Source organism: Dunckerocampus dactyliophorus, chromosome 1 (genome assembly GCF_027744805.1).
Source record: "Dunckerocampus dactyliophorus isolate RoL2022-P2 chromosome 1, RoL_Ddac_1.1, whole genome shotgun sequence".
Taxonomy (NCBI): domain Eukaryota; kingdom Metazoa; phylum Chordata; class Actinopteri; order Syngnathiformes; family Syngnathidae; genus Dunckerocampus; species Dunckerocampus dactyliophorus.
The window spans coordinates 14,973,289-14,986,871 of NC_072819.1; the positions used below are offsets into that span (position 1 = coordinate 14,973,289).

The following is a 13,583-nucleotide window of genomic DNA, read 5'->3' on the forward strand; positions in this document are numbered from 1 at the left end:
TAATCGGTAATCCAAGAGACAGTGGATGAGCTGACACCCATCCTGAGTAGCTTCTCACTCATCAGAAAGGGCTGGATGGCGTTAAAGGCACTGGACAAATCAAAGAACATGATTCTCACAGTGCCCTTCCCACCATCCAGGTGAGAGTGAATATGATGCAGCAGGCAGATGACAGCTAACCCACACCGACATGAGGTTGATATGCAAACTGTAGAGGGTTCAGGGAAGAGGCCACCAGGGGTCTCAGCTGAGCCAGCACGAGTCTTTCTAGGACCTTCATGACATATGACGTCAGGGAAACCGGTCTAAAATCATTGAGGCCAGATGGGATGTGCTTCTTGGGCACCAGTACTATGCAGGATGTTTTCCATAGTATCAGTGTCCTTTGCAGCTTTGGACTCAGGTTGATGATGAAGTGCATTGCTCGCATGTTAACATCAGCATATTCGATTTTTTTCTTTTATTGTCAAAGGTATAAATTTATGTAGACACTTGTATTTCCATGCCTGGTGTTAGCCTGCCAGCATTGTCAACATGCTTACATTAGAATGTTAGCATTTTAGCCATTTTCTCAGATATTAATTTACATAGACACTTAGCACTATCATGCTAGGTGTTGGCATGCTAACAGTTGGCATGCTAGCTACAGCCTTTCAGTCTGGCGTCAGCTCATCACGGTTTGAGCACGGGATTCGACAGTGAATGCAGCATTGCAGTTTGGCATTAGCATCACCATTCACATAGAATTTCTCCCGAAATTGCACATTTTTATTTAAATATATACTAATATGTTCATCATACAGGTTTATTAAAAAAGAATGAACCGATTTTTAATGACGCATTAAAGTCAGGTCTCAATCATCATCATGGAATGAGTCAGTGACCATCTGAAAGAGGAGTTTTCTAAGTTTCAGATGGTTGCCACAGGAGCTTTGTAGTTGCATTCTTCTTCCAGCAACGTTGGTCGAAAGAGGGACCAAGACCTTTGCTCTTTGTGCTTGGCCTGTGAGATTCTCAGATTTCACCTTGTGTGATTTTTTTTCTTGTGGGAATATGCAAAGGATCTCGTTTATGTTCCACCACTACCCACTAACCTCAGTGACCTTAAACAACAAATAACAAAAGCTATCAACTCTGTGGATTGTGTGATATGCTGATACACGTTTCTGAGGAATTGTCTTATTGAATTGATGTGCCCATGTTGCAGGTGGTGGCCACATTGAACATTTGTAAGACAGGAAATAAAACTTGTAAAGTACAATAAAAGTACAAAGTACAATAAAAATAAAATTGTGAGTACAATACTTGTGACTTGGCTGGAGTTTTCTATTGATTTTCCTTAATAAAATGTGTAACTTAATCGCTTAATTCTTATTGAGTGACTTTGTATATGTTTGTAGTCGATTCTCTCTTTCGAATAAAATAAAAACTTCGATAATAAACAGACAAATGGAAATGAAGTCGTAATTTTAAAAATATAAAAAAATAAAATTTAAATTCTTAAGAGTGTCACAAGATTAAAACGTGACAAGATTTCTTGTTCAGAAAAAAAATGTCTTGTGGGCACTAGGCCGGGAACAATAATAAATTAATTAATCACACAATCAATGAAAATGAACTTGATCATTTTGCTGGCCTCAATATATAGCCATGTGCATGCAGGTCTGTTTTCCTAGTCTCTCACCTTTCACTCTGCGCATCGATTTCAGCACCTTGGCGCACATGTTGGCATGTAACTCTTTCGAGGTATAATTGCCGCTATTACAACATTGGTTCTGTTGCTGCTGTGTTGTGCAATATACCGGTACTTGTTCATAAATGATAATGTAGTTAAAGAGAGCTGAGTTTTACTTTCAACTTTCTCGTGCATTCCAAATCATGATCAAATACTAAAAATTAAGTTGTTTTATTTCAAATTTGACAAATAATAGCCTCTCTCCAATTATCGCCTGCTTCTAATTAAAGCTGGTAACTTAAAGATTTAGTTAAACAGTGTGTTATGCATTTTCTTAATCCCTTGAATTTGTTTGTGTATACCCTTGCTTATATATACAATGCATATACAGTAAAACATATAATAAATGTGTGAAAGATATAGTCAAACACAGAAAAGGCACAAAGAAAATGTGGTCGTAGTTGAGTCAAAGTGGTTCTGTTTTGGAAGAAACATCTTCCAAGCTTCGGATAAAGATGGACGCACAGAGAACACTTGTAGGCATGGAAGCATTAGGAAAATACTATAAAGTTTTTTTGTACAAAAATATCATGAAACTACACAGTGGAGTCTCATGGTTGCTGCTGGTACTGGCTCTCTGTGGCTGTGTAGAAATCCTCCAGGACACTCTGCAGGTAATCAAAGGTGGGACGGTCGTCCGGTTTGTTCTTCCAGCACTCCAGCATGATATCATAAAGTTCCTTAGGGCAACTGTCCTGACGTTGCATCCGGTACCCCTTCTCCAGGGAACGTATCACTTCTGGGTTTGTCATCCCTGAACAATAAGGATACAAAAGGTAAATGGCGAAATATGATAAACATCAGAAATACCTGGTGGAATGATTCCTGATAGTTTTATGGTATCGTCATCAGTGGATTCAAGTTCCCGATTTTGCAGAAGTGACTTTTTAATGATATTCTAACAGCAATATCAGATATGCCAGTAGGCTGTTTTTTTTCCTCAGAAAGCACATGTTATTCACACTAAGTCAATAGTACATTAGGTTCCCAATTTACGAACATCAGACTAGCGAACATTCGCGGATACGAACACAAGCCGACTGGTCTATATTTTATTTTGCCTTGTAGCGCTCAATCAGTATTTATACTGCTACTGTACATGCTTGGCCAGTAGAGGGCACTGTGACACTGCTAATGGGACCAACAGAGGCAGCGTTAGAGCTAATAGGACCAACAGAGGAAGAGTTAGACGCTGGGGAGAGAAAGCTAAATGAAAAGCTAAATTGTAGCTCTATGATACAACCCAGACAGAGCGTGTGATTAAATTTTATGAAGAGTTAATAGGCCTGCTTAATTCTACACCACCCACAGAACACTACCTCTTTTAGAAGAGTCTAACGACGATGACGATTTGTCCTTTTTCAATAACTCCTCCTCCTCCACCACAACGACGTATGCTCGACCACTCCTCTTCAAAGGTAAATAACATTTATCATTACGTATTATTACATCATTTTTATTATAGTTTTTTTCATTAATTATCCTCGTTTAATATTACTACTGCATCCAAACTCATATTTACATACATACACATATACTGTATATGTATACACGTACATGTAGTACCTATATCATTGATAATATTACCTTTTCCCCTACTTAAGAACAATTCGACATAAGAACGGTCGTCTGGAACCAATTAATAATAATTAGTAATTAGTATGGTAAAGCATAAAATCTACGTAAATAAAGTACATAAAATGTACATATATACAGTGATGTGAAAAAGTGTTTGCGCCTTCCTGATTTCTTATTTTTTTGCATGTTTGTTACATTTATTACATCAGATTTTTGTATAGGGGCATGTAGTTTTGGATTTTTTTTTCTCCCTTAATAATAAAAACTTCCATTTAAAAACGGCATTTTGTGTTCAATTGTGTTGCCACTGACTAATATTTACATTTGTTTGATGATTTCAAACATTTACGTGTGACAAACATGCAAAAAAATAAGAAATCATGAAGGGGGCAAACACTTTTTCACACCACTGTGCATCGCATACATATGAATAAGGTGTACCTGACACGTATGGTGAACTGACGTAACAATAAGAAGGCGGTGCTGTGTGTCTGGCTTCAGCAGGATTAGCTTCTACAGTCAACTTCCTAAAAATCTGGCTCAAAACTTGCAGCGAGGTGAACACAAGTTAATATATAAATCGTAAGTCGTTCCTGCTAGCTGGGACAACCCAGCTGAGCAGTGCTAGTCACTTTAGAGATGGAGACGGCGCCACAACAGACGTAAGCACGGTTGTAGCGCTACCATGACGACCAGGCTAAAGGCTAGACTGTGAATCCGACTCATTGTCATTCATTAGTGGTGAGCACCTATGCATTTTAAAATTTGAAAATGCATTTGATAAGTAATAAATGACGCACATTTGTGTTGGGAGTGAATATTTGGTTTTTAACATTATTAGGGCCCTCCAGTCATGAAATAATACCCCCTTATAGTCACCTTTACAATCATATTACACAAAATAGTAGATATAATGACAGAAAATAAGTCAATGCGTTGGAAGAGTTATTTTTTTGTAGACCGCGTAATTCCTGCGGTGGCTATTGTCTCATCAATGTTCATGTTAACGTTAAAGGAATAGTTCAGATATTTTGACATGAAGTTGTCTGACATCCCCATCAGCAGTGGACTGGTTCGACAGTGACTCCTCCCCCCCGTTGGTCCCGCGAGTCCAGTTCTGGTCGGATTTCCGTTACGAGGAACGTAGTCCTACTTAGTTGCTGGGTCGTTTAAGTAAAGAGTTTGGTTTCTCAAAACAATATGTGTTCAAAAGAGTAATACATTTGCATCATAAAAATCAGACCTCACAAACCGCTTTGCGTTATATTTGTCTCCTGCTAACGTTACAACTACAGAGACACAAAACAGCGTGTACCCAGTAGGGCTTACTAAAAACACTTTTAAAATGTCTAAATTCCAGCATCAAGGCTAGATTTTAGACAACACACTTCTAATTCACTATAGTGGGACCTCTGAGACTGTGAAGACCATACCTGGGTATGGCGTGCGTCCATAACTGATGACCTCCGTCAGTAAAATGCCAAAAGACCAGACGTCTGACTTGATAGTGAAGCATCCATAGTTGATGGCTTCAGGGGCTGTCCACTTGATGGGAAACCTGGCACCTGGAAACCAATACAACAAATTACCTGCGGTTTTCATAGCAATACAATAATAAGACGAGGTACCTTCTCTAGCAGTGTATTCGTTGTCTTCAATGATGCGGGCGAGGCCAAAGTCAGCGATTTTGCACACTAGAGCTTTATTGACCAAGATGTTGGCGGCCCGCAGGTCTCGGTGGATGTAGTTCCTCTGCTCAATGTAGGCCATTCCCTCTGCGATCTAAGACGTAACAGGTCACAGTAAAAGAGTCAGATCGGCTATAGCGGGGATCAGCAACCTGCAGCTTGGGGAACCTCCTAGTTGTGGCTCCCTTTGCAGAGCTCAGAGATTTTTTTTAACACTAGAGTGGGGAAAATGCACATCTTTAAAAAGAGTTTGAAATATCCATCTGTCTCTAAGACCATGAATGCATCCTGGCTGAGTTCTGACTGGTGATTGGATGAGCATGAGGAAGGGAGGGGGAGCTGGTGTGTACCTGCCTCCGTTCAGTAAAACATGGAGGTCCCTATGATTTCCGCCTTAATGGAATTCCATAATTGGCCTATCAAAAACAAAATCTATTATTAAACGCAGAACCGCTCAACTGTGACGCATCTCCTCACAAACACTAACCTACCCCCTCCCGAACTAAACAATATGTCGAAGCAGACACCTGAAACACCGGCTGAGTCGGCGAAAAAACGTCAAGTCATCTCTTACTCGTCAGCAAGCGTGAATGGAAGCTGACTGGGTTAGCTTAGTTTGGCAGAGCATGCTAGCGCGGCTGTGTGTGTGCGACTCAGGCTGCATGAGTGTGTTCACATCGTATTGTGTTTTACCGCTTGTTAATAAAGCAATTGGAATTGCATCAGTGACTCAGTCTTCCTTAACCAAAATACAGGCATTACAGTTTGTCGAGGATTTATGAGTATTATCAATTTGTGCAGAGGCTGACATCCTATTAGAAAAGTTAGTGAAGTTGCATTCATTTCCAATAAAGTATTGTCAATAAATGTAAGGATTTATGCATTTAATTAATGGACATTTTATTCACTGACACTAAAAGCACACACTCTATGGCGATAAAATAAGTGGCAAAAAACTGAATTAAAAAACAGATTTCGTAGTGCCCTACACATGAAATGATGTCTGTTTCCCCTTACGGTAAGCGAACTTCAAAAAAAGAAATCTCAGGAGAAAATACAGTTTAATTCTGCATGGACAGATTCCTTTGTTTTCTCTGTATGCTTGATATGTCGCCAGAAATTAGCAAAAAACAAAAAACGTTGAAATACAAGTAGTAATTTATTTAAAAGTAGGCTTACCAAGTGTAACAGTGATCATCCCCACAGTCCAGCTCTGCACACGCCAGGCTTGAAACATATGTTAATGGAACATACGTCCACTGATTGAGCGTTAAGTCGAGCAGCGTTTGCTGGCGAGGTAAAAGCTGTCAGCTCACTGTGTAACCGCTCTGAAGGCATCAAGAAGTGAACTTTTACCCATCTATCACACATACACGCTGCACTTCTGTTTGTTGTATTCTGCTGTTGTAACAAGCATTTAAAAAAGATTAAAACGTTTAAAAGTTTGTAGGCTGTGTTATGTTTTGCGGTCCAGACTAGTTTTCTTTAGTGGACGAGGGGGCAAAATGGCTCTTACAGTATGCTTGTAAAGGTTGCAGACCCCTGGTCTATAGTCTTTAAGAAGTCTGCAGTCTGGTATAGTACGTCGTTTGGGGAATTTCCACTGGTTGGATGGTGTCACAACTGCATTGGTACTGATCCAGCCTTTCCCAGCTGACTTGGAGCAAGTGGCGGGGTACATTCTGGACTAGTAGCTAATAATAAAATAATAATAATAACTATTATTATTATTTATAATAATAATAATAATAATTATTAAAATTATTATTATTGTTATGGCCCCATCCCTGATGGTGTATAAGCTTCTGCCTTTTATGGCAGAGGGCATGGGTTGCATCAGGAAGGGCATTCGGAGAAAAAACTATGCTAATGTTTTATGCTTTTATGCTTCCAATTCTGATCATCCATAGGTGAAATTGGTTGATACCAACATGGATATGCCCTTTCTTGACGTGGACATGTGTGGCTTATAGTCCGGCTTACATACAGTATGTACTAGGGGTGTAACGATTCATTCGATTTATATTGCTATGATTCAACTACATCATTCGTATACAGAAAAGTTAAGTCCAACTTTAAGCCTTTCAAACTCATGGATCAGAGCTTCAGGACAAGCTAAGAGGTATGTAGGATATAAATTCACTTTAATATCTATCTGATTTTCATTAAAATCTGGTGCCACATATGTTAATTTTGCCCCAGAATTACTGTGTACAAGCAATTAGTAGTGTGGAGTGGAAACCAATACAGCGTGCTGCTGCAGCGTGATAACACTTGATTTTCTTCCATGGACTTTTTGATGATCAAAAAAATGTAAATGGCTACTGTGTTGACTTTTAAAACAAATGCCACACCCTAATCCAATATATATTTCGTAGTATGGTTGTACTGTACTTGCCAAGGTCCGTGGGTCGATCACAGCTTTTGTCTCGACTCAATGTTAAAGCAATGGGAATCAAAGGCACTATTTTCCGGTATGAAATTTGCTTCAACGTATTTAATACTTGGGATAGAGAAGTGAATGGGGTATCAAATTAAAGTTCAAGTCATATTTTATCAGACAGAATTAATCACAGACTTGATTTTACATACTTATAACGTTTAATGCGAGCAACGACTTGTTCTCCTTTGTTCCACGGTCCTTGAACGCACCAAGGACAATGCATGCAATGCATCTTTTCCCATGATGCACAGATAACTTTGCTTTGCTGTATTTTTCTTGTTTTTCTTTCACCTCATATTGGGTCCCAAATGGTGATACTATGTGGGAATGTATAAAGATAAGATTTGATAACCTTATTGAGTGCTAATGTACATATTTATTAGTGCGGCACTCTGAAAAAAACAAGTCCTGCAGGCTCGTACTGGCAGATAGTGGCTTCGTATTCATGTAGTGTTTTTAATTTGGTGTTGTTCCTGTCATAGTTTTGCACAATACATGATAAATAAGATAAGTCAGATCGATGTAATGTATGTATGTTACGTGTATGTTGAAAATCTTTCCTAGCGCTAGCGAGAGCTAATGCGATTTGACACAAGCCCCCAAATAGCTGTCCTCTGCTATGCCTGCCCGTAGCGAATAGCTCCTAGCCCAAATTTTAGCAAGCCGTTCACAGCAAAAATCCGCCAAGAGACGGCTTGTACCTAAAAAGCACTTACTAGTTGGGGCACTCGTATGTCACGGTACCACTGTATAACTGACAATTTAAAAAATACCTACAGTGCACCAGTAACTTCTTTTTTCTACCTGCCGACATACTTTGTGACAACTCGACTCACAGCGACACAAATAACTTTGGTCTTATCGAGAGAGACATCTGCCAGGGCTGTGGTAAACTTACCATTCAAAATACCATTTTCTTTGCCCATTTCTTCTCAATATTTGTTCCCGCTTCCGACTTCACATCAGCTCCTCAAACTACGATGTGGGCCGAGGGTCAAACAGGACGTGCGCACGTTAATCGCACACACAGCCGCACGGCATCTAGCAATCAGATCATTACATGATTCCGGCGTACTACTTAGACTTAGATGAAGACTGTGACAGCTGCTTTCAACACAACAGGGCGGGAGAAATGAGTGTCAGATTTACAATCTTTGAGCTATTCTCTTTCCCACAGGCATTGTTCCTCCACTGTTATGGCTATGAAACTACTTCTGAAGTTGGGAAACTGTCAGCTTTTCCAGGCAGAGTGAAAGGGGTATGAGTTCTATGCCCTATGGAAGGGCAGTGACAAAGATGATCTTGTTTGACCAGCTTCTATGTTTGTTAGGTGGTAATATCAGTGTGCTATTTTCAAGCCCGACTGGCATTTTAAGGGAATGTGGCATGACTTTCCACATGGTTAGAATCATGTTTATCTAAACCATACCCTTAACTAATCTGGACACTGGTGGGGAAAACAATCTGTCACTGATGTCTGATCACACCTACTGTATGCTATGTATAGTTTCTTCTTTTCAGACAAAACCCTTAATCGTAATGCAACATTAACTGTTTGCTCCGATTAGAGGGCTTCGGCTACACAGATGAATCTCACCTGGGCGGAGAAGTCAATGAGCTTGGGAAGTGGGACGCGACTGCCTTCATCGCTCTTGAGGAAGTCTAATAAACTGCCTGTTGGCACAAGTATAGATAAACATGTTAAGAAAAATGATTGCTGTAACTGCAAAAACATTCATTCTAAGATGACAATCGCCATGCAGAAGAGCAGGATTCACTGGATTTATTGTGGTTAAGATGATGGTTTTGTGTTTTTCTTTGGAGTACAAAAGTATTTACTCTGTTTTTTATTTTTAATAAATTTACAAAAATTAGTAAAACTTTTTTTTTTCCATGTTGGTATTATGGCGCATTGTGCGTAGAATTTTTAGGAAAAATGCATTACATTTTAGAATAAGCCTGCAATAAAACAATATGTGGAAAAAGGGATGCGCTGTGACACGGCCGGAAATAAGAACAATCTTTTTCAGACTTTTTTTGCTAGGGAAAAAAATTACAGTCATATATTTGGGTTAATGTGGTATTCATTTTGTGTTTTTGCTTAAAATGGTTCTGTACTGTGCCTGTTGGTTTGCAAGTATAAATCTGTAGATGCCAAATATAAGACTACCTGTCTTTGTAAGGCTTTTTTTGCTTGGGAAAAATGCTGCCATATATTTTGTTTAACATGTATTCATTTTCTCTTTTTGCTTAAATGCTACATTGCTGAACATGTTGGTCTGCAAGTATAAATCTCTGGACAGCCAAATATAAGACAACCCAACTTTTTCAGAATTTTTTTAGCTTGGGAAAAAATACTAGTCATGTATTCAAATCAGTACAGTATTTATGTTATTTTTTTACTTTAAATGGTACTGTCCTGTTGTCTTACGTTATTCTCCATGCTTTTACTTATGGTGCTTTCCATAAAACTGGGACATTTCTGACCTATGATCAGGAAACCTGCAATGGGACTTAGCTCAAAGCTGGGGAAATCTGTCCTATACTTGACTATACTGTCAATAGTCAGCCATGTGGACCTTGTAAGTTTCCAAGACGGTATTTCCTACTTCCCACCAGACTTGAATGCAGTACCAGTGTCATTCTCATTGACTCAAAGCTGTCCAGTGGGCTACATGGTGGTTATCTACAACCCTAATATTAACCATTACAACAGTAAAAGCATTTTTCTTTGTGTCGAGAGGCACCTTTCTCCATGTACTCAGTGATGATAAAAATAGGCTCCTCCTTTGTGACCACTGCGTTGAGCCGGACCAACTTGTCATGCTGCAGAGACTTCATCAGATTGGCCTCGGCCATGAAGGCCTCCACCGACATGCTTCCTGGTTTCATGGTCTTCACCGCCACCTTGGTGTGCTTGTTGTACGTAGCTGAAGAACAAAAAGACATTTTAGCTTGAGACATTCAAGAGCTACCACCACAGTAGCAATAAGATGCTGTTTTTTAAATTACCAAGCCAGACTTCTCCAAATTGTCCGGCACCAAGCCTCTTCTCCAGCTTCAGTGACGACCTCGGGATTTCCCAGGCATCTTTCTCCCAGGGCTTCTCGGGTTTGGGGTTCAGACAGGGGTTGGTAAGCGTTTGGCAGAGACCATCACCCTGCTCTGAAAGGAAAAAGAAATGTTTGGATTTAACAATCTGTAGGAATACTGTACATTATATAAATGATTTTTTACTTTGGTTGTGTCAAACATTTTATGTTCAGTTAAAGTCAGTTGTTTAATTCATTGATTTGAATTAAACATTAATTATTCAAATTAACGGGTCTATTAATCAGGTCTTCTGGTCTTCTTACGTGGTGCTTTGACTAATTAGTGCATTTTATGAGCTGTCATTTGTTTGTTGACTGGACGATACCCTATGTTAGAAAGCCCCCAATTTTGCACGTTTAAGTAAGTTTATGCTTTCATGAATAATGTATCTTCTTCAGGCGTTGTGGCCACTTTGTTCGGCGGTCCTTGAACATACCATGTGTGATGCAGATCGAGACTTACAGTGGTGTGAAAAAGAGTTCGCTCCCTTCCTGATTTGTTATTTTTTTGCCTGTTTGTCACACTTAAATGTTTCAGCTCATCAAACAAATTTAAATCTTAGTCAGTAATAAATTTCAGCAATTTTATGATGTGCACAGCAGTGACTTATACACCGGTGTGGCTTATATAAGAACAAATCTGTGATTTCCTCGAAATTTAGTGGGTGCAGCTGATACACCGGTGCGGCTTATACACCGGAATTTACTGTACACTATGGTCTGATGAGACACAAGTTGAACTTTTTGGAAGGTGTGTGTCCCATCACATCTGGCGTAAAAGTAACGCTGCATTTCAGAAAAAGAACATCATACCAACAGTAAAATATGGTGGCAGTAGTGTGATGGTCTGGGGATGGTCTGTTTTACTGCCTCAGGACCTGGAAGACTTGTTATGATAAATGGAACCATGAAGGAGAATATCTGGCCATCTGTTTGTGACCTCAAGCTGAAATAAACTTGGGTTCTGCAGCAGGACAATGATCCAAAACACACCAGCAAGCCCACCTCTGAATTGCTGAAGAAAAACAAAATGAAGACTTTGGAGTGGCCTAGTCAAAGTCCTGACCTGAATCCTATTGAGATGCTGTGGCATAACCTTAAAAAGGCGGTTCATGCTGGAAAACCCTCTAAAGTGGCTGAATTACAACAATTTTGCAAAGATCAGTGGGCCAAAATTCCTCCCCAGCGCTGTAAGAGACTCATTGCAAGTTATCACAAACGCTTGATTGCACTTGTTGTTGCTAAGGGTGGCTCAACCAGTTATTAGGTTTAGGGGGCAATCACTTTTTCACACAGGGCCATGTTGGTTTGGATTTTTTTTCTCACTTAATAATAAAAAGTTTAAAAACTGCATTTTATGTTCAATTGTGTTGTCATTGATTAATATTTAAATTTGTTTGATAATCTGAAACATTTAAATGTGACAAACATGCAAAAAAATAAGAAATCAGGAAGGGAGCGAGCACTTTTTCACAACACTGTATGTGTATGACTTTCTCCGACTCTGCAGACAGAAGTGTACTTTCTATTCTTCCTTTTACTTCGTCCTTGTTTACAAATGTTAATGCTGTGTGTCAATGCACAGAGGTGAGGTTTAATAATGTTACCTCTGTGCATTTTTGCTTGGTGCATATATGCTATATGTGCTCAAATGTCCATTTGGCTCAGTAATAAGCCTCATACTGAATTCCTTTACTTATTGATTTCTGTATGTCATGTGCCTTTGTTTTCATAATTATTTATAATTATTATGTTTACATGTAACATTAGTTGCATTTTACTGGTTATTTCCATGTTGTTGCAAACCAAAGCACAGTTCACCACATCATACCGCAGATTGTCACCACGTATTATAAATAAATCCACCAAACAAAAGACAAACCTGCCAGGAGATACCTTACACCTCTAAAACCCTCTCCATTTTAAATTAGTAGCTTGTGTGTGCAGTTGAAAAATACAACATTATTATTCATATAATGTCATAATTATAACATATTTAATAATATATCTAAGCGGTCTCATTGTGTGGTTTATGTTTTTGTGCAAGAGTAAGGGGTCGGTGTCCAAAGTCTGACTTCCAGTCAGATGTCTGAAGGGGTACGTGACTGTGAACAGTTTGGGACCCACTGTGCTACACTGATTTTGTTGTTCATGTCATTGGCCATTTACAGCGTGTCCACTAGATGGTGCTGTACATCAACACATACTTTAAAGTCTACTGGGGCTGCTAAACTAATTCCTGACCTGCAAAGTAACATCTTAAAGTCATACTCACTCTTGTAATGTTTGACCAGGTCCTGCAGGGTGCTGAAGGTGATGCGTGGAGAGATGTAGAATCCTCCATTGTCCAGCATACGTATCTTATAGTGTTTGACGGTATCACCTGACGGGCCATCACTGTCTCTGACTGACAAAGAGAAGCTCCCTGTGGTCAAAGAAAAAACATGTTACCTTGACGAAGTCTACATTTATGTCATTTTATCCACATACATTTGAGTCGTCTGCATAAAATAGCTGCCCTTTTGAACAAACTATTCAAATTACCAGCCTGTTGTTGTAAAATAATCAAACAAATAACATGTAAAGTGAAAGCTACATTTGCCTGTTAGTAGTTTTTATGACTTTTCTCACATTTCCCCTTGCTTTATTTGCACTGTAACTGAACCTACGGAAAGATTTGTTTTCTTCCACTTCCTCAATTGTCTGTTAATAATGACAATTCTTTACTATTTCTAATAATACATGGAGGGAACAGGCTCATTTTTTATGCCTTTTTGTATGTTTGTTACCACTCTGGCTACTTTTTAAGTCCTAGAAGATACTGTATATGACAAGAGTACACCACTGTTTTTAAGGTAAAAACCCTCATCAAAGATTTTCTATATAGCAGGAGTGCTCTGCTGTTTTTAAACAAACCAGTCAAAGATCCTCTGCATAGCAAGAGTGCTCAAAGGTTTCTTTATTGATACCCAAAGGTAAACTTATTTTGCAGCCAGCGGGATCAGGAAATCCATTAACATTATCATGACTGCTTCCTGTTTCTGTCA

General features: G+C 39.1%; 1 protein-coding gene across 1 annotated transcript in view; it reads right to left on the reverse strand.

The window, feature by feature from the left end:
* Positions 1 to 508: 508 nt before the first annotated feature.
* The window catches only part of hck (HCK proto-oncogene, Src family tyrosine kinase), a 35,558-nt gene continuing 22,483 nt past the window's right edge, over positions 509 to 13,583 (reverse strand). Inside the window, exons 7-13 of the mRNA XM_054789266.1 lie at positions 12,812 to 12,961; positions 10,457 to 10,609; positions 10,192 to 10,374; positions 9,042 to 9,118; positions 4,942 to 5,095; positions 4,747 to 4,878; positions 509 to 2,489 (exon numbers count right to left, since the gene is read on the reverse strand). Of these exons, the coding sequence (XP_054645241.1) occupies positions 2,287 to 2,489; positions 4,747 to 4,878; positions 4,942 to 5,095; positions 9,042 to 9,118; positions 10,192 to 10,374; positions 10,457 to 10,609; positions 12,812 to 12,961 (1,052 nt within the window). The 3' untranslated portion in view covers positions 509 to 2,286. The remainder of the gene's footprint in view (positions 2,490 to 4,746; positions 4,879 to 4,941; positions 5,096 to 9,041; positions 9,119 to 10,191; positions 10,375 to 10,456; positions 10,610 to 12,811; positions 12,962 to 13,583) is intronic.